Below are 25,729 nucleotides of genomic sequence, written 5' to 3'. Positions count from 1 at the left end.
TCCCCCTCCACCCAACCCATCCCTACCCCTTCCTCTTGGTAACCACTAATCACTTCTCAGTGTCTCTGAGTCTAGTGCTGTTTTGTTCCTTCTGTTTTGCTTTGTTTTTATATTCCACAAAGGAGTGAAGCTTTCCCAGTCACAATATAGTTAGGTCACAGGGAAGGCAGTACAGCACAGAGAACACAAGTTAAATATTTGCGGTTTACATATATTTGGGTTCCGGCCAGAATGTGATCTTGATCCAAAACAAGGTCTATTTTTTAAAAGGCCCTTTTCAAAACAGGTTTCAAAATCAGGACACTCTCCTGGTTTTAAAAGCATTCTATCCCATTTAAACTGACAAAAGTATATCCTCCTATCACTATTAACCAGAAATTAGTTTGGCAGTAAGAGGCATAAAGTTTCTCACACAAATGACTGGCAAGAAAAACCTGTTATTCTGTTTTAGAAGGAAAGCAATTTAATGCCATTGCTTATGCACAATCTTACATTTTTATGCATATGGTTGTTTAAAATGCTAAATATTTTTGTCCTTTCTATTCATGACTTTTCAGAATTATAAAAAGTAATTTCAGAAAAGACTGAGTTAGGCAGGGGAAAATCTATTACTTAGAATTACTAAATTAAAGCCAGAGCCAGGGTTTTCCAAGTTAAATTGGAGTTTTAAACGGATCACTTAATTTGAGCCATCTCCCATTAACGAACCTCCTCCATGGCTCCCAAATTCATTGCAAGCCATTACAACTTAAACCAAAAACCACGTAAGTGCTTGTATAGCTCAAATCGCGAAACGCCCTTAACTGATAACGTCGCTTTTATCATGTTTAAAAAAAAATCCCGTAGGGCAAGTACTATTCATATTTTATATGGATGGAGCAACTGAAGCCAATCCCTTGCCCAAGAATACAAGCTATTAAACCGCAGAGCCTGAGGTAGGGTCCAGGGCTTCTCGTTTTTATTTCAGTTGTCTTGGCACTTCGAAGTCGGCTTGCTTAATCCCGGGACTTTAAATCCCATGGGCTTGCTGTAATGGAGAAAAATCTCCACGAAATTCAGCGAGGCCCCACGCCTAAACTGGGAACCAAACGGGTAGCGAACCCTGACGCGCGTCCCTCAAGGGCAGATAGCCAAACCGTCCTCTGGCTGTTTACCAAGGCGGAGCTGGTCTCTCGGGACAGGTGACCGCAGCCAAGGACTCTAAAGCCTACCTGCCAAAACCCGACTGGCTTCAGAAGGCGAGCGGGTAGCCGCCCACTCTCAGGCCCCGCCCCGCGCAACCCCGCCCCGCCCCCGAGCGGCGCGCGCACCAGCCGCTTCGCGCCGCGTGACTCGGCGGGGACGCGCGGGGTGAGCTCCGGGCCTCGCCACTTCCGACGCGGACGTTGGTTCAGGTTCCGGGGCGCCGCGTTGCTCTTCGCCTGCGGCTCGCGCGCGGCGCTCTCCGGAGCGGCCCTGCGGCGGCCAGGATGGAGGAGGCCGGAGCGGCGGTAGCCACGGGCGGGGAGGCCGAGCTGAATTTGTCCCGCCTCAGCGTGTCCCACGAGACGCTGGAGTTGGAGCTGGAGGCTTGGGGCGAGGAGCGGCGCGGCGCGCGGGAGGCGCTGCAACGGCTACTGCTCTCGCACAACCGTCTGGTGTCGCTGCCGCGGGCGCTGGGCAACGGCTTCCAGCACCTGCAGCTGTTGGACGTGAGCGGCAACGCGTTGACTGAGCTCGGGCCGGAGCTGCTCGCGCTGCGGGGCCTGCGCACGCTTCTGGCCAAGAACAACCGGCTTGGCGGGCCCGGTGCGCTGCCTAAAGGCCTGGCCCAGTCGTCGCTCTGCCGCAGCCTCCAAATGCTCAACCTCAGCGGGAACTGCTTCCAGGAGGTGCCCGCCTCGCTGCTGGAGCTGCGCGCCCTGCAGACCCTCTGTCTGGGCGGCAACCAGCTACAGAGCATCCCGGCCGAGATCGAGAACTTGCAGAGGTGAGCGAGTCCCCGCCAGACAAGGAGGGAGGTCAGGGGCGTTGTCCGGGAGACCCGGCGTGCCGGGCCTGGTCCTGGCGCCGTTCAGTTACCACAGGACTTATTGCGGGTTGTCTAACTCTTTGGCAGTGAGTACTGCCCGGCCATCTTAGAGTTGGTAGCGACGATCCAGTTTGGGACAGCGTTTGGGATGTTACGTTTGCCAAATGCAGATTTTAGATGCAATTCTTTCTTGGGTCTGGGGGAATGATCCGAACTGAGTAGGTATTACAACAAATGTAAATCTCGGTTATCACCTCCTCCCTGCGAAGTTTTTGGGTGGTTTCCACGCCTACAGATCAAAGTTTATGCCTTTTAGCGTGACATACAACGTATTCTGATTTGTCTCCTCTAGGAACATTTTCTGCTTTCTCTTCTCTGTAGCTATACCAACAGTATTATTTGTGGAATTCAGCGAGCCATGAACTTCATTAGCACCTTATGAGCACTCACAAAATGTGTGTTGGATGGATGAAATGCCTGTGTACATCTGTGCTGTTCCTTTTGCCTGGAATGTTGTTTGCACCTGGCTGAATTTACGTTCATCCTTCAGGACCTATCCCGAGAGTCATCTCTTTGGTTTTTTTCCTTTACTATTTCCCGGACAATTAATTATTGCTTAAATAATCTTCTGTACCTCATTCATCCCGCCACTGCATTTATTTTGTTGATTATACTTTCTGTTTACAGGTCTGTTCCACCCACTAGATTATTCAGTAAAATGTATGTTGAATTAAATGGAGGGAGGAAGCGGAGAGAAGCAAGATAGCAAAAGTCTTCTAAGGTGCTCTGCAGGGGAGTGAGAAATTGAGCAGGAGCCAGTGTATTGTTAAAAATGGGGGGAAAAATGTATCTTCCATCTGTAAAATAGTCTCATATCCTTTATTGAATTTTCTAAGATAGCAGTGTTAGAGTTGGAAAGGACATCAGATTAAGTGTAGTGAAAAGAACATTGATCTGAGAATAAGAACGGTGTCTCACCTTAGGCAAGCCATTTAACATATCCTCGCTACAGCTTCCTAATAAGCAGAATGAGGCTTTTGGACAAGAGTTCCTTTTATTTACTCGTCAACAGATATTTCTTGAATACCTACCATGTGTCAAGCACTGTCCTAAGTGCTGGGGATACAATCATGAACATGCCATGACCCCATGGAACTAATATACTAACAAGAAACATTAAACTATTAACTGTAAACCTCATTATTTGATTACAACTGTAATAAGTTCTATGAAGACATAGGAGTGCCTTGAAACAAAAGAGCGGAGGGAGACTTAGTTTGGTCCTTGAACAAATAATATTTGATGAGCTTTTGAAGGCAGAGTAAGAACTAGCTAGGAGAAGGTTGGGTGGAATGAGTCTAGGTAGAAGGAGCAGCACATATGAAAGCCCAGAGGCAAGAGGTAATGAAGGGACTTTGCAGTGGAGCGTAGTGAGGAAGTGACCAAGAAGAACAGTGGCATATTTGGACCAGATCCCAGACATGTCAGATCATGAAGGTGGTGGTTTTCGATTGTATTCTAAGTACACAGGAATTTTAAGCTGTCTTGTTGCTGCGCAAGAAGGTAGTGGGAAGAGGGTGGAGAGATGAGAAGAGATTTTGAGGCCTGGTTAGAAGGAGGCCTTTCTAGTAGAGTCAGTGATGATTGTAGCTTATACCAGAATGATGCCAGGTGAGATAGAAAGAAATAGAAGGGTTGGAGAGAGATTTAGGTGTAAAATTGGCATCTTTGATTCCTTCTTATTTTGAAACTATAAGATTCCAACCTTCTTATTTGAATTTTCTCAGTATACTAAGAAAAACCCAGAGGAAGTATTTCATCCATTACATGGGGAGAAAGGTAGGCAAAAATCCTATTTATTGAATACTTAAAATGCAGTGGGCTGTTGTAAGGGCTCTGAATATGTTTGTTAATTCTCACAATGACTCTGAGGTGAGAGGAAAAAACAGGCTCTGAGTGGTTAAGTCGTAAGGTCACAAAGTCAGTGGGTGATAGAACTGGATTTGACTCTGGGTTCCATGACTCCAAACCCATGAATATCCCACAGTGACACAGTAGGACTAGAACCTCATTCTTCTGATTTCTGTTACTTTGCGTATTTGATCAGAAGGATTGGTCAAGGCTGTTTGCCTGGTTGATCTGCTTTTCTGGGCCAAAAAATGACTATGTTTTTTGGTCATTGTGCCTTTGGCTCCAATCATGTATTAGGATTTTTTTAGGTCAGAGTTTTCATTTTTAAGTGGTGTGCTTCAGAAAGATAAGACTCAATAAAGGTTTAGGTCATGCTTCAAATAAGAACTCAGGTTGAGTGTAGGCTCAAAAGGTCATGTAGAAATCTGCTCTTAGAAGTAGAAACAGCCTAGTCAATGGCCTAATTCACCCCTTTTTTTTAATAGATGAAGAAACCGAGATTTAGTATCAGTGACTTATTTGAGGCAGATAGTGACATTGAGATTCATGTGGTTAAACCTTCAAAGGCTGATTACTACTCAGTACTAAAATAATGCGTTAAAGCTTTGAAAATGTAGAGGTAGAGGTTCAGTCACTTAAATCCTGAAGTACCTGCCCAAGAAACTTTGGCCTTCAGTACCTCTTGCCTCTGGGCTTTCATATGTGCTGCTCCTTCTACCTAGACTCATCCCACCCAACCTTCTCCTAGCTAGTTCTTACTCTGACTTCAAAAGCTCATCAAATATTACTTGTTCAAGGACCAAACTATCTTCTCTTAGAATATCAGGGACTCCCTAGATCTCATTGATGACCCTGACATCTATTGTATATGATGCCGTGTTGCTTCTAAAACCAGGTGTTTTCGTGATTAGGAAAATACCTATCCTCTTTAACAGCAATTTTAAAAATAATACAGAGTATATAATGAAGGTCCCCTCTCTCCCTATGCTTCATCATTCCAGGAAGGAATAACAAATAAATAACTCTTTGCTTAATTAGTGTAATTGACCTCTTCAGATTTAGAAGACACCTCTTAAGGATGTCTTTATGTATGTTTTCTATACCCTAGTGGCAAAATTTTTAAAAATGGTTTCAGAAATATAATTTTGAAGTATAACAAATAAATGGATGCTGAGAATCTTGCTTTTATGATTAACTTCATTCCCCCGGAGTAAATAAGGCTCAGTATGAACCATGAGGTTATAGATGTAGATTCTTTCTATTAAAATATAAGGTATTCTTCAACAAATAGGTATAGCAATTGTTTAGTATACGGACAAACTTGTTTTTCTTTTTGTAATGTTGAAAGAGTAGATGTAATTCTTATTTTTACCTGTTTTTCTGAACTCTTACCTTTTATTCCTCTCAGCTTAGACATTAATTGGGGAAGGGCTTAATAACTTACCACCTAGTGGGCAACAGACAAGAAAGAAAACCAATGAAACGCACCTGTTGCAGGGTTGCTTGGCATCCAGAGTGCTAGGCATTTGGAAGATAGGCTTGAGTATAGGTGGGTTTTGTTGGTACCATTCCCCACAATCTTTTCTTCTTGGGTAATGCCTGCCTTTTTCTGTTCATAACCCCTCTTCCACTAGCTGCTTGATGTGGTTTTAGAAATTGAAGATAGTATTGTGATAGAAACAAAGCTAAATATTAATGCCCTGTAATGTTTTGAAGGTACTGTGCAACAGATTGATACCTTACAAATGGGGACTGGACCAGATAATAGGATAAATAGACTATAATGTGATAGTGTTTAATAAAACCCTTTTTCCCATTTAGAGTGACATACTGAGTTCTTCTCTGGGTTCTTCCTTCTGATTTCTTTCTTTTATTGCCTTAGTTTGGGGTGAGTACCAAGAGATGATTCTTCCATTTGAATTTCTACTTTTGAACATATAATATACTTAGCCTATGGTGAGTGATAGTATTTGAAAACGATTCAGCATGGGATGCCACTTGAAGAAAATGACTTTGTTTTTCACAAATGTATAGTTCTTATTTTTTGTGTCTCTGTGTTTTCTGCCCCTTGGTATACAAATCTGTCTCACTTTAATTCCATCTCCCTTTAGCCATCCATAACATAGGACAAATGTATATTTGTGTTATATTTAATATCATTTTTATTTAGGTAGAGAAGCAAAATATTTTCTACTTACACTTGTGGGTAAAGTTGATTGACATTAAGGCACCCAGTGTTTTTTCAGTGACTCATTGACCCTCACTAGAGAAAAGGCACCCACTTAAGTATCCCTAAGGAGTGGAGAAATGAAGTACATTTAAGAAACAAGCTTAAGGATTCTGTTAATGATAAACAGAAAGAAAAGGAAGAATTCTTGTATAATAAATTCTGTGAATGGTTTTTCTGTTCCCTATTTTTGTCAACACTGAAAGAGTAGACTTGTTTAAAGCCTGATTAACAGAGGTGCAATATTGATAAGCATAAGAAACTTTTAAATACTACAGGTTTGCTTTAAATTCAACAATAGTTTCCTTTCTCCTGCAAAAGAATGTTTGGAAAGGGTAGATAGGTTTTAGAAATTTAATTCCCACAAATCATTAAAGGCTTCAAGTCTCTAGAACTTGGGAAATTATTTCAAAGTGAGAAATAAACCTGAAGGTGTAAATTCAGTGCTGGTTGTGTATTCTGATTGATGATACCCATCTGTTACAAAAGAGAATTACGTAATTTCAAAAATCGTGGGCTTGGTTATATTTTGGACCACAGGATCCTCCTCTGCCAAAAACACAGTAACTACTAAGGTTTGGCATCTTTCCTGTCTGTGTACCTCCCCACCCCACTCCAAAGCATTGCGAGAAGACATTGAGTAGTAACTTTATCACCAGACATTAGTTTCTCTTGGTTCCTAACTTAAATAAATTGAAAGAATAATGTTTGTTTTCACACTCACTGCTCCTTTCTTCATTTTCTTTTCTTCCTTGTTAGAGTATACAGCAAGCTGTTGTTCAATTATTGAATCCTTTATAAAATGACTTACAAGTTTGCTATAATTTTTCCCCAAATAGTCTTCTTATTAAAATAGTTCCTTTACCAGGGTAGTTTCTGTTATTTGACTCCAAATATTCTCTTCTATTTCATTCTATTCTGTCCTATCCTATCCTGGTAGCTCTTGAAATATAGAGATTTCTAAATAACTGAGCATTAACTTAAACCATATTTAGTAGGATCAAAAAATCCCTTTTTCACCAGTGCTTTAAATAAACAGTTAATTGTATGTGGGTGAATTCAGTCTTATAACCAGACAGTTGACTTTTGCTACAAAGTAATCTTTCAAAGAAAAAAGAAAATGTGACAGAATTAAAGTTGTCTGCTTACTTTTACTAAGCATTACAAACTCTAAAGAGAGAGATGCAATCTTGAAAGGATTTACACAAGAGTATTAATATATTTTTAAAATGACAACTTCACATTCAAGTTGGCTTTTTGAATCACCACACAAGAAATTCAACAAATGGAAGAAATAGCTGAGAAAATATGTATGGTAAGGCAGTCTGCAAAGGGTTTTACATAGGTTTCCTAACTTTAGAGAGGTATAAGAGGAACTTCATCAGTGAAACAAGAGTAAGAAGTTTAAAAATGGATAATTATGAAAACCCCAATTAGACTCACTAGAAATGAAAAATATTATTATGAACTCAATGGGCTGAATGGTAGATTGATGTTAGATGAGTTAAGCTAAAAGATACTACCGAGGCATCTCTTGAAAAGCAGCACAAAAAGATAAAGAAATGAAAATATGAAAGAAATGTTAAAAGATATGGAGAATTGATCCTGAAGTTCAAATTTTTGTTTACTAGGAATTCCAGAAGAATAGACAGAATGTAGGAAAGGCATGTTTGAAGTAGTAGTAGCTAAGAATTTCCTGCAATTAAAGGGAGCACCCCAAACAGATATTTTGATACATCATAGTAAAACGTCAGAAAAATAGGGATAGAGAAAAAAGATCCTAAAAACTGATAAGAAAAAACAAAACAGATTACCTACAAAAGAACAATAGTAATACTCATTGTGGTAATATAATGGAATGGTATTTTGCTAGTGCTAAGGAAAAGTAACTGGCAACCTAGAATTTTATGCCCAGCCAAGCTATTATTCAAGAGTAAGGGAAAGAAATAAAAACATCAGAGACAAAAGACTCAAAGGTTAACAACCAGGGATCCTGGCTGAAAGAACTTTGAAAGGATGTACTACAAGAAAAATGAAGCTTTGAAAGAAATAGCAAGCTGCCAGAAACAATGGTGAACAAAGGAATTGGTAAAACATACTGATGAATCTGCATCATTATTGGTTGGAAATAAATTTATTTTCAATTCAAGGTAGAACTAATTCTAGGTAATGATATGGAGAAAAAGAGAAGGAAGCATAGATGTGTGTTTGGAAGTGAGGGGAGAGCAAAGGAAGTTGAAGAGGTAACTACAAGCAAATTAGAAATAACGTATACAGTTCAAAACAGTAGAGGGGAAATGGGATGAAAGGAAACTTGATGAGCAGCACAACAAAAAGCACTGAAGGGAAAAAGGATACTGAGCTGTCTCATGGCAATAGGAAACACAAAGCTAGTTGTATCAAACTCAAGTCCTGTTTACGTGAGTTAACACTCAAAATAGAAATATCCCAATAAGTGAAAAGTAAAGGGGTAGAAGATGTAGCAGGCAGATCTCTGTCATTTCACCCCTGGACTACTGCATTAGGCTCCAGTCTGACCTTCCTACTTCTGCGGCTGCTATCGCACTCTCTCCCCACCACTTCCCCAGGTATTTTCCACACAATAGCCAACTGTAAGTCAAGTTATAAAACCAGCCTTTGTTCAAAACCCTTCCTACCCAGGATAAAATTTGAAATCCTTACTGAGGCCCTTTGGGCCCTCCGTGATCTGCTCTTCACGCTACCTCTTTGACCGTGGCTCTCCCGCCTCTGTAACCCTCAGGGGGATAGAGCAAAAATTGATAGAACTATAAATGGAAGAGGGAAAAAACCATGGTTCTGGTAGGAGACTAACCACTGGAGCAAGAAGGCGAAGTAAGAGATGCTAGGAAAAATTAAAGCTCACAGTTTGTAAGCTCAATCCTAATAGCTACACATTCTTTTTACACACATGAAGTGTGAACAAAAATAGACCATTATCCAGGCCACAGAAGAACAAGGTTAGGCAAAATACATATTTAACAACACCAAAGCTTCCAACGAATTAATGAAAGTCATATAACCCATCAGAAAAATGGGTAAAGGATAGAAAATAGGCCATTATCTTAAAGATGTACAATTGGCCATTCCCTGGGACTCTGATTTAGTGGATCTGGATAGAGCCTGAATTTTCTATTTTTAAAAGTATCCCAGGTAATTCTTTCCCTGGAAGTTTGGGTAATTAATAGTTTATTAGGCTATCTTCTCTCCCATTTAAAGGTGTCTTAGAAGAATGATAGGGTCCATTGTGTTACTAGACTTAACAGGAAGACAAAAGTAGTGTAGTAATGGGAAAGGTCTGTGTACATACATTTTATTTATATTGATGTGTATTCTATGAACAGATTCTGCCACTCCCTGCAAAAATCTCTTAGAGCTTTTCTACAGTCATCACCACAAGGAGTCCCACTACATTTTAGTGCAATGTATGCTGTGTCTAAAATGTTAAGTTGTTGTTAGAAAACAAGATAATTATCTGTAACTTTAATTTCATGATTGAAGTCAGTTTTATGTAATTTATTAGCTGCTGAAGAATGCATTTGCTATAAGAAAAAGCAAAGAAGAAATAAATAAGAAATAAAAGCCTAGAGTTTGGCAATATTTTTCTACTCTTTTCAAAGAAAAGCTAGTCGTTTTCCCATTGCCAGTAGTGCATCTGATCCAAGCCTACCAGCAGCAGACCTCGGGGTTCCTGTAAACCGGCCTTCCTTATATCTGAGTTCTTCAATGTGAATGCTCTTCATATTAAAAGATACGCCCATTGTCCCATCAAAGCCCCCTCTTCCCACCTGAGGTGTCCTCTTTCCTCCTATCTAAAGGGGCTAAATTCAGAGTCCAGCTGAAGCCACAGGTACTGGGCCTTTTGTTACTTCTCTGCTTTTTAAACTCTGGAATCATTTATGGATTGTCCACTTATTTTCAGTATTTTAATCACATTATGCTTATTTTTGCCCTTGTTTTGTGTTTAATTATAATACTGTCTAACATTGACATATCTTGTCTGCTTACCTATAATACATGCTCCCTGTTGCATTACTTTTCGAGAGACTGTTTACCGCATGGCAAATCCCTAAGTAGAACATTTGCTGAATGAATAAGTGCAGTGTGTTCACTGTAATAAGGACAGTGGTGTATCTTGCCTAATTTTTGTTTATTTACTTTTTTTTTGTTTTGTTCATTTATTTTTGCAGTTTAGAGTGTTTATATCTTGGAGGAAACTTCATCAAAGAAATCCCACCAGAATTAGCAAATCTGCCTTGTCTGAATTACTTGGTATTATGTGACAACAAAATCCAGAGTGTGCCTCCTCAGCTTTCACAGTGAGTAGTTTCAGGCATTTTATGTACACACAGAGATCCCTACTTAGAAATTACTGTCCTGCATTCACCCCACTTGTTTTATATGTAGAAATGAATTAGGTGTTCTCAAAGTAAGTGGTTCATGAGAATTACAGTTCTCATGTTGGCTGTGAATTGAATTGCTTATTTTTAATGTTACTCTTAAGTGCTCTGTTTATTCCTCAAAATACTAGTTTAGCCTGATTAATCAAAAGTAGAGCATTAATTTGGCTAGATTTCTTCAGGTTTTGTGGGATTATACTGATTTTTACATTTGACATGAGTAGCCTTATTCTAATGAGATGTGAAGGATCTTGATTCCTGTTACATTTGAAATCTTCCCTCTTATCTTTTTTAAAATAGAAAGTACATAAAATAAAATGCACAAATCTTAGTGTACAGCCCAGTGAATTTTGACATGTATATATACACCCATGTAACCATCACCTAGATCAGAAATCTTTCCTTTTTTACGGAATCTGAATGATAAGGCATGCTAAAAAAAAATCTTTAAATGTAGCATTTACATCAGCAAACATATGAGAATACTCTCTTATTCTAAGTTCTCTAGATTCCATGGGGAAAAGTCCCTCATGACATTTACAAATCTACACACTCAGTCTAGTTTCATTTGCTTTTCATTTTACTTCCATTGACTTTAATCTTAATCACTCATTCTTATAGGAAAATTACATTCTTCACTTAACTTTCTTGGTAGTCACCTTGCTTATGCTGTTGATTTTTGTACTGCATCCATTCCAGGTTGAATTCACTTCGTTCCCTCAGTCTTCACAATAACTTGCTGACATATCTGCCTCGAGAGATCCTCAACCTTATTCATTTGGAAGAGTTGAGTTTGAGAGGAAATCCATTAGTTGTTCGTTTTGTTAGAGATTTAACCTATGACCCTCCAACTCTTCTGGAATTAGCTGCACGGACCATTAAAATTCGAAATATCTCCTACACTCCTTATGACCTTCCTGGGAACCTTCTTAGATACTTGAGTTTAGCCAGCAATTGCCCAAACCCAAAGTGTGGAGGTAAGTGTACATGTTTCCCTTTTGGTTAGCTATTTTGTAATTGATGTTCTAAGCATTGTTTTAATTAGCTCACTTCTTTCAAAGTAAAGCAGTCAGTCTATTCCTGTTTTCCTCATCCTTTCACTCTTTTAATGGAAAGTAAGACATTTCTCCCTCCCTTCCTCCCTCCCTCCCTTTCTTGCTTTTCTAAAAAATTATTTTCATAGTACTTTAGGATTCAAACAGAAGGAAAATACCCAGAAAGTCTCATCCTGCCTTGGAACCATCATAAGATAGTAAAGATGGTAAAATAAGAGGAAGCACAAAGGAAGCATAAACAGTTCTAATTGTTTAAAAAGAGTTTCTAAAATGTTTGGCCACCTAAACATTAGGACACTTTCTTAGACTCACCATTCTGAGTATCAGGTACCTTCATAGAGTATGACTCAGAATGTGGGACAGTGAGCTGAATGCACCAGTTTCAGAATGTACTCTGGAGTTTTCTATTCTTTGAAATCCTAGGTTCAAAACATCTTGAGCTTAGAGCATTTGGAGGGAATTAAACAAATGATAGAATATATGGCAGAGTACTATTGGAAATCAAAGGAGGGAGAGAGTACATTTAATTAGATCTGGGAAAGATGAGATGATCAAGTCTTAAAGTATGAGTTGGATTTTGATAGGTAAGATTGAGGATAGGAAATTACAGATGGAGAGAGCAAAATTGGAGACAAAACAATATGCAGCAGAATGTTGGGTAAGTAATAATTTGGCTCAAATAAACACTTAGGGGAGTGATGAGAGAGGAGTAAAAGATACACTGAGGTCAAGTTATGAAGGGCCTGAAGTGCCAGGGTGTGTGAGTGGGAGATCATGCCTTGTAACAGGTCGTTTTATTTTGGCTCCCACATAAGAAACTACTTTTAAAAAATCTAACTTAATGGGAATACAGGAAAGTTTTTGCTGTTTGTAGGATAAATGTAGGTTCTAAGGAAATACTGCATAATGATGATCAGAGTCCAGTGAGATTTTCCCTGGAAGCCCCATCAATTGTATCTTGAAACTGTTAAGTTAAAAAAGGGAGAAAATTATTTAAGTTTCTCAGATAAAAGACAAAAAAACCCACTATTGGATTAAAAATTAAAAAAAGAGACAATACTCTAGGCCATTTGTGGCTACTCAGCCTTTTTTTTTTTTTTTTTATTGACATGTCATTGATATACAATCTTATATTGGTTTCAAGTATACAACACAGTAGTTCAACAGTTACGCACATTATTAAATCCTCACTCGCACTATTGCAGTTACTGTCTGTCCACATAGGAAGATGTTACAGAATCGTTGGGTATATATTTTCCATGCTGTGCTACCATCCGCAAGACCAACTTATATTATGATTGAGAATTTTTGTGCCCCTTTTTTCCCCTCACCTTCCCTACCTACCATCAAGCCCCTCTCCCATGATAACTCTCAGTCACTTCTCAGTGTCTGTGAGTCTACTGCTATTCTGTTCATTCTGTTCTGTTTTGTTTTTATATTCCACAAATAAGAGAAATCATATGGTATTTGTCTTTCTCCACCTCGCTTAGTTCACTGAGCATAATACCCTCTAGGTCCATCCATGTTGTTGTAAATGACAGGATTTCTTTTTTATGGCTGAGTAATATTCCACTGTGTTATATGTACCACTTCTTTATGCATTCATCTATTGATGGACACTTAGATTACTTCTATATCTTGGTTATTATAAATAGTTCAATGATAATCATAGGTGTGCATATATCTTTTCAAGTCAGAGATTTTGTCTTCTTCAGGTAAATTCTAGGAGTGGAATTACTGGGCTATATGGTATTTCTATTTTTAGTTTTTTAAGGAATCTCCATACCGCTTTCCACAGTGGCTTCACTAATACATTCCCACCAACAGTGTAGGAGGGTTCCCCTTTCTCCACATCCTCATGTGGCTTCTCACTCTTAGAAGAAGAGGTTGCTGTGCTGTGCCAAATTAGTACTTAAGTTTTTCTCAGTGTTTTTCTTTTCCTAAATTGTCTTTAAGTGGTAAGGGACAACATTCATACCAGGCCTTCAGTCTGTATCTGATCTTTTTTTTTAATCTATCCCTTTCTAGAAGTGGACCTCTAGAAGAATTCTCTGTTTTATCTTCAGTGGTTCTTAGTGGCTTCTTTAGTATATTGATATGTTATTTATCTTAGGAACAATAAAAATAATAGTTTAAAATATTAGAATATATTAAATGAATTGACATTTTCCCCCCTCAGACTTAGTAATTATTGAACTCAAAATGACAAAGTAGTGATATACTATTTTTAGCTCATGGTAACTGTAATACTTTATTTTATTACTTCCATCTGTTTTCCGGAAGCTAAGACATTTTCGGAGATTTATTATCAATACTAATTGACCAGTTTATTGAATTATATTTACTTTACTAAATTGTTCAAAGTAACATACCATGGATTTCCCTTTTTAAACTATGAATTATACTTACTACAGGATCAGAAAATTAGAAAGCTAATGGGGAAGTATATCAGAACAAATAAATAGAAATCACTGTTTTTCCTTTACTTGAACTGCTTTATCTCATTATTTTGGTCCCCTGTGCATTACATACAGAGTAGTTGGTCAGCGCGAACTTAGATGATAGGTGTTGAGCTTGACCTCCAGGGAAGTGATAAGACTAGAGGAGTTTTTGTGGGTTCTTCATTTCTTGACTTCAGAGTGGTACTAGGGAGTGGCTTGTGGGGTGGAAGAAGGGCACCTGAGGTGTTCTCTAATCTCTCCGTCAGCCACTGATCCCCAGGTCACCCAGATGAACAAGCTGAGTAACAGTCCTGTTAGTGCCATCTCCCTTTAAATCTCCTGGCCTTCTCTTTGCATCCAGATTGCCATCCCTAGACCTTCCGATATTTCTGTAAGCAGCCATAGAAGCAATTACTGTTTCTGCTTAAAATTAACAAAAGAGTAGACTGTATATGCATTTCTTCAGAATGCTGGAGAAAGGGTTGAAAAAGAAACTGTTGCTCTGTGCTTTGTAATGATTACTTTGTACTTATTTCTTCTCTCTAGGAGTCTACTTTGACTGCTGTGTCAGACAGATTAAATTTGTGGACTTCTGTGGGAAGTACCGCCTCCCACTGATGCACTACCTGTGTTCGCCTGAGTGCTCTTCCCCTTGTAGTTCTGCCTCTCACAGCTCCACATCCCAGAGTGAGTCTGACTCGGAGGACGAAGCTAGTGTTGACGCACACAGAATGCAGAAGGTTCTTCTTGGTTGAAAGAGTGCAGGGTGCTGTGAAACACGGCAGGACTGAGCAAGGGTGTTTAGAAAGAAAATAGACAATGAAGGTTATTGGAAAACTTACCTTCATCTTGAATGTTCACGAAAGAACCGAGGTGATGTGAAAGATTTTGTGTTTCATGTACCGACTTAGTAGGACTGAGTCCAGTCCCATATTTGGATTCTTTGGTTATAATTTACTCTGAGTGGCAGTTTCAAATTTGACTGACTGTGTAGTTTTCACCCAAGTTTTGCGTGAATCACAGCAGAGAGGAATGTTCAGAAGAGTAGTGCTATGATAAACCATGGGTGGTGTTGCTTGTCACAGTGAGATGAAGAAATCATCAAAGCTCTAATTATTGCCACAGTTGTCCTTGTGTTTAGGTAGAACACTGCATCATAGCAGAATTAACCCTCCCTTGTATTGCCTAGATGTCTAGGTTACAGAGTTATTCAGATAAGTTCAAAGATGGTTACAGAGGACCTAAACCTTTCTGACCTACCAACTGGTAAAGCAAGGGATATAACTTGTGTGTGGGCTTTTAAAAGCCTTTGATTCTGCTCCTTTGTTCTATGTAATTGTTGTTACCTTTATATAATCCAGCAGTGACTATTATGGTGCCTTAACACTAACAGAGATTTAGAAGTTTATTTAAGAAATGATGCCAGAGCAGCCTATAACCTGACATGCTATGCAGAACACTTTGACATATCCATTACCAGAACTAGGTAAACAACTGTATATTAAACTGACAGCTACCTTAATTTCATTTTTTGTTTATTTAAACATGAAGTGATCCCCTGTAAGCAAATCACTTTTGCACTAATGGGAGGCCACAGTCTTGATGAACCTGTTAGCATTAGACAGAATAATAAATAATAATTAATAAATCGGTCAGATTTCTTTTAACAGAAAAGAGATGTAAGCTTGGAAATTTTCTTTTATCTTACACTAAAGAAGTGGAAAAATTATTTTAAAATGTTTGAGTCAAGTATGGCACTTTTACCTATGTGCACTGAACTGTAACTTTCTCTACATTTTAAATAAAAAACTAGGAAAGCATTACAAGCAAAATAAAATTGGGGGCAGCTGTCATTTGTGTAAAGACTAAAGCTGTCTTTAAATTGTGTGAAATAAAGCAATTTCCAAAATTAATTTAACCATGGAATACTTTATGAAAATAATGTATTGATAACATATAAACATTTGTTAAATATATCTTTTAAGTATAGCAGAAAAATGGTTTCTCAAATTAGTTGCTATTAAAAATGACCAAATTTTTACTGACTAGTTTAATTTGCAATAAAAATTGAATAATAGTACAATTACAAGTTTACATTATACAGTGTACAACACATACTAGCAATCATTGGGTAAGCTATGATAACAGGATGGTTCGTTGCTAAATGTTACCTATACAGTAATAAGGTCAGAAATGCATTGGCACATCAGATGATTTCCCTCTGACTTCGTGGCATTCATGACTGGCACATCACTTCTTAAAAGCAGATTGTTGTGTAATAATCTTATGTGTACATGTGTTGGGTTTTTATCACATTTTTTTATTTTAGAGCAAAATATACTGTAGAATAGTTCAGGGTTTGTTTATTATATGTTAATTCATGAAACATCATGAGAGTTTCATGACTGCAGTTGTGAAACGCTGCTATAAGAGTGAATCCCTTCACCTTGTTAAAATGTATAAGAATCCTTTTTCCTTCTGATGCAGAAATTTTCTAACTGTATCTATAGAAGTAACCTAGTATGTTTCTTTGGCCTAGGAAAGTAGTATATGGGTGGTTATATCATAAAACAGAAGTAATAGAGTCTTTGTTTACCTTCCCATTTGAGCCATGGCAAGGCTGCATCCTGCAAGATTACAAAACGTAACGATGACTTTAGGCAGTGCCTAAGTGACAAACCCAAAATGTTTTGTAAGTTAAGTGGCTTAGTTAAGATACATAGAATATTTTCATAGAAAATAAATAACATTTTTATATTAAAGAAATTGATAGGACCAAATTTTTGCGTCCTAAATGGTTCCGTTTACTTCCTAATTCATTACCAGCTTGACCTAAGTAACAGTTTGGGTATAATCATCTAAGAGTTAGTCTTTGTAAAATAAATGGGTAGGTATGTAAATGCAGTACTTACTTTTACATAACGTATTTCTGGCTTCCTAGAAAGAAGGTATACGGGGATTGATCTTTTACAGATATGAACAGGTCCAACCAGAGAGTTTCTGTCCTTTGCTGTATAATGTAGAATGTATATCATAGTATACAACAAAATATCGTTTCAAACAAAATATTTGTTGAGGTTCTCTATATGTACATTTGAAAATCTGAGGTTAGTGTGCGATTGTTTTTGGTGACGTTTACTGAAATCTGTTTTACTGAGAAATTTTGCTGAAATTTTAACTGTTTTATCTTTTTTTTTTTTTTACTCTGACCTAACCTTTTACAGTATAATAGCTCCTAATAATTTTTATGATTTTTCCCTGTTTCTTTTTTCCCTACTTTCCCTTTTTTCATAACGGTGATTGTAGAAATTAACCAGAAGATGGGATACAAGGAACTTGGTATTTAAAAAACATGATCAGCTCCCTAGTCGTATAGCTGACCATGTATTTAAAATGATAGTCTCTTTAGTTGCTAAGTTACATGTTTCTGTTTAAGTTACAGTTGCTAAACCTTACCAGTATGTTTTGAGATTTACAGAATCTGCACTAATTTTCATAGTGAAATGGGTTTTTGATATTGCTCCTGCTTGGGCAATTTTAATGACCAGTACTTTTGTAGATAAAACTACTTAACCAAAACATTAATGTGTTTAGAGTGGAATTCTTCAGTCCTAATATTTGAAATTGAAATGGTTACATTGAGTATTCTTAGGCATCTTATTCCTAGAATCCAGTTCTCTCAGTGTCACCCAACTGAGTTGGTGAAATAGTTCTAGGATTTTAGGAAATAGGAAGATTAGCTAATACAGTATTTTGTTTCCACAGTGCCAGAGATTGGCTGACCTAAATATAGGCTAGTCAGGGTTCTCAGAATTCCCTGAGTTTGAGTTGTGGAGGGAAAGGTCTGCTGTTACAGAGGCAATGTGTACTGGAGGAGTCTCTCATTCTACATTTCTTGATATTTGGAAATTTAAGTTAGTAAATGTAAAAGTGAAGACTAGCATTGTAAACTGTACCTCAAATTTGAGAAATTTTTGTGTTGATATAAATAAAAGTTAAAGGCAGTCCACACTAGCTCAGTGTATTACTGCAGACCAATTCTACCAAATATTGTAAATATCAACTTTAAACAAAAAAAGAGAAGGAAAAGGCTAATTGCTGGAGTGTTAAGTGAAAGAAATCTTTAAAAGTAACAAAGGGCAGAGAAAGAGAAGTCACCGGGCAAGCAGGGATATCCCTGAGCCAAGAAAGTTCATTAGTAATAGTGAATTGTTTTAAAATTAAGTGACCCTCTGACTACCATCTGAAAACTTGTATCACTAAATTTCTTCAGTTTCTGCTATTGGCAGATTGTCCACATCCCTCCATAATGAAGCGCCAGCAAGTAATGGAAGCCAACCTTGCTCTTTCCAAAGGGAAAAAGTAAGACCTCATTAACCTGAAATTTGTGGTACAGCCTTGGTTAACGTTTACCCTTTTACTATGTAAAGAGGAAAAAATAACTAAGCAAATAATCAGTGCAAATAAAGTTTGATCTTTTAAAGCATTTCAACAGTAGCTGTTTATAGAAAGCTGTACTAAAAGCACTATGGAGGCAAAACTTTTGTCAGTTATACTATATACATATAAAATTATTTAAGCTGCATTTATTTAGAAATACCTAGTTTTTACCTAAGTGACCCCCTTTGTTCTCAGCTAGAGTAGAGACTTTATGTTGTCAATATAAATACTGTTCCTCATTTAGTCTAACATAGGTTTTAAGTTGTGCTGGGCATTTAACAACAGTAAAGGCTACTGTGTAGGTTTTAGGCAATATGATCTGTAATACATAGTTCTGTTTCCCTCCATAGATAAGAAGTACTTGACCTTCACTGTTTCTGTATTAAACACTATATATAACACTAATCTAATGAATTTAATAACATTCAATTTTGTATTTTTATCATATGTGCCTTACTTAAATCCTTCATCCTAGACTCAAAGTTTGGGGAACTGTTTGTGACAGCCTCAAGTTCAGTTAGTTGTTTGTGACAGCCTCAAGCCCCTTGCATTTGACTTGAGGGAGGAAGACTGACCCTGAGGGACTCTTTCCCCTAAAACAGGTCCTAGTATCAGTGAGTTTAGGGCTTCTGGAGAATGAATCCCAATCATGCATACTGTCATAGTAAGTCAAAGCCATAAGGACCAGGGTTCCCTGAAACAAAATGAGTAAAATGGCATATCCTCTTTTATATTATTTTATAAGGAAAAATTATCTGCTACCACTAAGAGATAGCAACAGTTCCTAACCAATTTCATGTTAATAGCATCATATAAAGGTATTGCTGTGAGGCATAACATATTTTGTGAGTAGTTTCTTTGTAATACTAGGTTGAAAGGGGGATTATGTTTTAGTATTTTTGCATATAGAAACCTCTGTTTGCTCTCCTTGCTCCATATTTGCTAAGAATTGATGTAGAAGATAACAGTTTACTAACAGCAAACATACATTACTGAACAGTCACAGGGTAATACTGATTTGGGTGTTAATAGATTTTTACTGAGCATTTGTTGGTCTCAATTATAATATGGGGCAGTATTCAATCTAGTAAGTATTAAAATGTATTAGTTTAATGAAGGTTATTTATATACCCATCCTACCAAAAAGTCATACTTGCGTATCTCCATTCACAGAACTTTCTTCCTTCAGCTGTGAATAAATTGGATAAAGCTGTTTTATTCTAAATTCCAGTTAGGAGAAGAAACTGTGATAAGATTGGCACTGCTGTTGTTAGTATTACAAAAACATTACTAAGCTAGTTAGTCCTTCTGTCTACAAGTGATGTTTTAAGAGAATCCTCTCACTAACTTAATGGTTGACAGTGATGGAATCATTAATATGATGTGCTATGTTATTGAGAAGGAATATTAACCTCAGCAGTCACTTTACAACAATCCTAGAGAGACCTGTGTGCCTGCAGTTGGTATTTGTTACATTTCTGAACCCACTTTGTATTCATGAGAATACATGAATTCTAAAAAGTAATGGGAGAAATATTTTAAATAACCAGTAGTTTAACTTCTTACAAAGTTTGGGAATGTAAAGTATCAACAAAATATATGTACTTATGCTTTAGTCCAATTTTTATGATCTGATTTGTTCATTTTCTATATCTGAAATCTTGTGAATTAGGAACATCTGTAGGTATATAGATATTTAAAACTTAATAATAACACTAAATGTAATACAGCAACATGATTCAACAAATTTTATTTTCAAGAGAAGATATAGTTTATTGCATCAGATCTGTATATTACCTTGTAATGGTAAATGTTCTAAAAAGAATATTGAAGTTACTTCAATTTTATATCTCCTTTCTTCCCCCAGGACACACAAAAGAATGTGATCTTATATTAACCCTCTGTCTGAATTCTGCCTTAATCAAACAATGTGCCTTATTTTATTAAAAGTGTTTTGTTAGAATCTGATTCTGTATTAGTATTTTAGTTCTAATTGACAAGCATTTACTTTAAAAAAAAATCTAAAGTCTTTATAATGTTGGTGTTTGCTTGATTGCTTGTTCGTTACTCATCTATTCACTGAATTTTTTCAATACATGAATACATATTAAGCATGTGTTAGCATTTATTCTCTTTGCTAGATACAAAGGATAAAAGGTAAATTAGACCAAGTCCCTTTCTACTTGAGTTCCTAATGCTTTCACAGTCTTAACAGACTTACAGATGCATGTTCTCATGAGAAATTGGTGAGGTCATTTTGCTAACAAAGGTCAGTTCTTGCATTTAGTCCAGAATCAATGTTAACACGGTAGTATAATACTAACTGGGCACATTAATATTATATACTTAGTACTATTCTTTGGCACATTATATTGGCCACCCAAAGACATGCAATTTTTCTAGATTTTGAAATTTGGAAGAATATTGTGGTTGGTTATGAGCTGAGCTGAACAGAGGGGGTATGAAAGACACTGCAAAACAAGCTGTTTCAGATTTGCTGAGATGAAAAATATCAGCACATAACTGGTTAAGAAGGCTTCTTAGTTGATGATAGGCTCAGATATTTGATGGCAGAAGAGAAAAAACATAGGGTGTAACTCTGATCTCTTTCCTGAAGATGAAACTGTTCCCTAACCTGCCTACTTGGGGATGTTCTCATTAGAACAAGTGTCAGAAGAAAATTGTCTTCTTTAATGGTTTTTCTAACCATAGATGCCAAATAGGAAGCCAGAATGTCTTAGGGGATGTGTGAGACTTGGCCGTGTCCCATCCATCACCCCAGTCACTGCCAGCTTCTTGAGCCATTCCATTCACATTTCCTAGAATGTTGAGCTAGAAGAAACCTTAAAGGTCTGCAATCAGCTCACTTGGTTTAGAGACCAAAAAATGTTAAGTTGAGGAAGACTTACGACTTCAGGTGGCTGAACCTTAATTCCAAACCTCTGGATTCTCACTTCAATGCTCTTTCCACTGTAGGACACTGCTTGCTTGCTTTGATTATTTATTTAATTTTCTATATAATTTCTTTAATTATCTGCTTAATTTATTTAATTAAAAATCAATACAATATTGGTACTACATTCAAACTGGCCAACTGGCATCCAGGCGATACATCTCAGTGTATTCAGAATTCAGGGGGAAACTTCAGATGAGAGGAAATATCTGGGCAGCTTGTTACTGTTTACAAAGCACATTCAAGAACCTGTGTTATTTAATCAAGATGCTGTGATGTACCACTAGAATTGGTGCAGTTTGTGGGTATAGTTTATATCACATCTTTTCCTTCTGAGTTTGAAATAATTAGGAAATTGACATAACTGGAAAAAGGGGTCAGGATTCTTCATCAGCTTGGCATTGAGCTTCTTATATTTTTAAATTTAATGTAACCAACCCAAATCACAGTTGCCCTGCATGGCCTGTCTACCCCTGGATAGCATTCCACAGGCTAACCAGAACACAGATCCAAAGAAGTCACATCAAATCTTCAGCCCTGTAGTGCTGTCCAACAGAGAAAGCTGGGACAAGTGTTAGATCTATATATTACCTTGTAATGGTAAATGCTCTAAAAAAGAATATTGAAGTTACTTCAATTTTGTATCTCCAGCTGTTTTCAACTCCAGTTCCGGGGTAGGATCACCATGGGAGCTTTCAAAATACATAAATGCATGCGTGCCATCCTCAGACCAATTAAAACCTGATCTCTCAAGGTGGAGTCTAGACATCAATAGTTGTAGAAGCTCCATAGGTGTGACTCAGCTGCCAGCAAGGATAATTTGTAGTGAAGGTTCCCTCATGGTAACTTGAGGTCAATGGACAAGGGTTTTTAACAGATGAAGAAACGGGCCCGAAGTGATGAAGGGATGTGTCCAAGTTCTCTTAGATGGTGATAGAGCTGGGGCTAGAATTCATTCATCTATTTTTTTAAATAATTCTTTTGTAATTGCCTACATTAGACCAGGCACTAATTGCTAATCTAATCTTTGCTTCTCCCTGTCAACTTTTTTTCCAAATTGGAAGTGTTTTCAGGATGTAAGATGGTATATTCAAGTGGGTTTGCCATATTGAAGCCAACTTCAACTTAAGAGTAGCTGCCAAATCATGGAAAACAAAAGCAGCAAACAGATCAACTAGAGCAGAAACAATCATGAAAGGATGGCTTGGTCAAATAAGTCAAATCATAACTACAAGGCAGGAGATAGCCTGTCCGTGAGTGAGGAAAACCTTGTCAAGTCATTCACTGGTTTTTATGACCATATAAACACATGTCTGACATCCTAAGCAGCAGGGATGAACCAGTTGACATTACCAGGAAAGATAAGGACATGTAGACATCTGCTCAGAAAAAAACACTGTAGTTAATTCATAAACATGGATTCTCATGATATAAAACAAAAGATAACTACACATTTTTATAAGCACTCTGCATAATTTCTACCCTAGTTTCTTTTAAGATCTAGCTATGAAGATTATGTAATTATTTTACTGTTTAAATCTGAATAATAATACAATTTTAAGATTTCTGTAAATATATGGAAATGTAAGTGGGAAACTTGTTCATGATGCCATGGAAATTCATGGAAAAGAAAACATTTTTAATGTATTACGGTCATTTCTTCTTGCAAGTAAAGACTGGATTTAAAATGTTGCTTTGGGAGTCTTAAAAGCTAAATAAACTAAAGATACATGAATTAAGTTTAACTTTGTGGTAATTAAGCTTATGTTACAATTAGAAAGTTTCTATGATCTTAGAATTTTTGTTAATTTTAACCTCTTTGTAAACTTGATAATGATCTCCAAGGTTTTTCCTAACTTCAAGTGTCTGTTATTATCTATGCTCAAAGCTCCTATTGCTTTCAAATATTCATAAGTTCTTGCATCACTCACTATGTCCTTTTTAGTCATCTCTATTTAGGTTTTAATCTTTCCTCCTAAGCCAAAGTGCATGCAACCAGGGGCAGAGCTCGTGGAGTGATGAGAACTTTGCCCTGGCATCTACAGCTAAAATTCCACCCTTTATATCACTTGCAAGGGTTTGCCGTAGTGGATGACATGTCAGTGGGCAGCTTTGAGACATTATTTTCTCTTTCTGCTGAGGGCAGCCTCTCATACAAAAAAGGCATGTGTGTAATTAACCAATGGGTAAGACTGAATCAGACAATTACTACAAGATGCTTGTGACTGAAGTTGTGGTGTAACTGATTACATTTTTAACTGTATGGAATTTCTCTCTAGTTCTGTAATTGAATCAAAGGTTTAGCAGCAATAGTTTGAGAAGTCATCATCACACCACTTCACACAAGACAACTATCAGGGTGAGAACCTATTCTATTTTTAAGTACCTCAGAGAAGATTTTACTTCTTTAGCAAGTCTGAGGTTTAATGGTTGTCACTAGAGAAAGTATTTCCAAAAGTTCTTGTAATCTGTGCTAACTAAATTACATATGGAAGCAACTTTGAGAGAGGCACAAAGACAAAAGTAATTGTATGTATGTGTATGTGCACATGCACACACACAAACACACACACACGCACACACACACACACATGTGCTGCCCATTACATTGTTTTTCTACCTTTGGCTCCAAAATGTTGCTCCCTTCCTCTCAGTATTTTACCTTTTCCTTTCTCCCAATCCAAAATTCCTCCTGCTGCTATGAAAGTCAGTGCACACTGGAGACACAGTTCCTACCTTGTGTTTGTGCAACACCTCTTAGTGAGAGAAAAATAAGGGAACAACAGGATCACAGCACCATGCAGTTGAAACAAATCTAGTTATATAAGAACTGGACATCTAGCTGTGATAAGGAAAGCGAATTCCTGACAGTGAAACTTCAGTCTTGACACTAAGAAGCAGCCAGAGTAGTGTAGACACAGGAGCTGATGTATCTAGGAGGAAGAAAGGACAAGATGCTTCCCCAGCAACTCTTGGCTGAGTGTTTCATGGATGCCCCAGTGAAGAAGGCTGATAAATGCCTGAACCACAGTGAAGTCATATATGCATATTGTTTGTAAACTGCCACATACATGCGTGTACCTGTTAATTGTTATAAACTTGCCCCCAAGAAAAGATTCCCTCTCTTACTTATTTTTGGTTGTCCTTACGAACTCTCAGGTAATATTCAAGGTACTACTAAAGAAAGGAACTTAAATTAAGTCAAATCAGTATTTATGTTCAAAAAAGCCCAAATGTTTTTGTAATCACACACACAACACACAACACTCAAATATATACACATGCACACTCAAAAGATTAAAGTTTGATCATTGGGCACAGAAAGCAGAATGTTCATGTCAATGTTTACCTGACCACATGGCCCAGAGAGAAATAAATGAGCTGCTAGGCAACACTGCAGGCCATACTGGGCTCACTGTGTAATAGGATTGATTTTTTTCTCCTTTGAGAGATGCAGCACTGAAGCCATCTTAGAGCAAAGGACAAGTCCTTGATCTAACGTAAAGCAGATGTCTTTTTCCTCAACTCAAAATTTGGTGGAATCTGCTCATTATTAGTGAGCCTATTGCCCTGATGAGGGTGATTTTCCTACATATATCCTTCAGCCCCAAGTAGCCAGCATCTAATCTGTTTTCTTTAGGCAACCATGAGCACCAAGACAAGATTAGGCAATCATTCGTATACTTAAAGATCCAGAAATAAAGGCCCATAGGTGCACATCCTCACAAAATTAGGCAGTTAGGAAGGTGAGAAGGTCATTTTAGATGCAGATGCTGAAACCCCTTGGTACTAAGAACCAGCCTTCAAAAGATTCCTGCACCAACTGAAGAATATTGGCACTGGTGTCTCGCTTTCCTTCCTTTTCTTCCTCCTCATTCTCTTATTCTCCCCACCCCCGCATCTTCATTATAATAATATGTAGGTCACAGAACTAGACATGGAGAATACAGGGAGTAGTCATAGCTTCTAAGGGCGTAGTAAGTAGTTGAGAAGTAGAACCCTGAGGTGGCAGTGTTAATATACCTGCCTTCTCTCCAACTATCAACTCCAATCTTGTGTCAAATGACAGGTCTATGGTTGTGTGAATTAAAGTGAGATTGTGGGCTCTGTATGGTACTGGAGGGAAAAAAAGGTGCGAGGATCCCCCTACCAAGACCATCATTGGGAATGCCCAGGGCAAAAACAAACTAATAAATCCAGGGAAAACTTGGCTCTCAGAGATCTTGTGGATCCTAAACGGAAAGGTTGATTTCAGCCCTACATGAACATGTGT

At 37.6% G+C, this 25,729-nt stretch overlaps 1 protein-coding gene across 2 annotated transcripts in view; it reads left to right on the top strand.

The window, feature by feature from the left end:
- The first annotated feature begins 1,326 nt into the window (after window positions 1-1,326).
- The window catches only part of LRRC58 (leucine rich repeat containing 58), a 46,104-nt gene continuing 21,701 nt past the window's right edge, over window positions 1,327-25,729 (top strand). The window contains exons 1-4 of one of the 2 annotated variants that reach the window (XM_057503043.1): window positions 1,327-1,969; window positions 10,358-10,486; window positions 11,267-11,544; window positions 14,610-14,750. In XM_057503043.1, coding sequence (XP_057359026.1) covers window positions 1,470-1,969; window positions 10,358-10,486; window positions 11,267-11,544; window positions 14,610-14,750 — 1,048 coding nt within the window. In that variant the 5' untranslated portion in view covers window positions 1,327-1,469. Of the gene's footprint in view, window positions 1,970-10,357; window positions 10,487-11,266; window positions 11,545-14,609; window positions 20,544-25,729 lie in introns of those variants that run through there. The other variant, XM_057503041.1, reaches the window with a different exon arrangement.

This window comes from Manis pentadactyla, chromosome 1, assembly GCF_030020395.1.
Source record: "Manis pentadactyla isolate mManPen7 chromosome 1, mManPen7.hap1, whole genome shotgun sequence".
In the NCBI taxonomy this organism is placed as follows: Eukaryota; Metazoa; Chordata; class Mammalia; order Pholidota; family Manidae; genus Manis; species Manis pentadactyla.
Note: the sequence above shows the minus strand (reverse complement) of the source record. Positions and strands in the feature narration are given on the sequence as shown.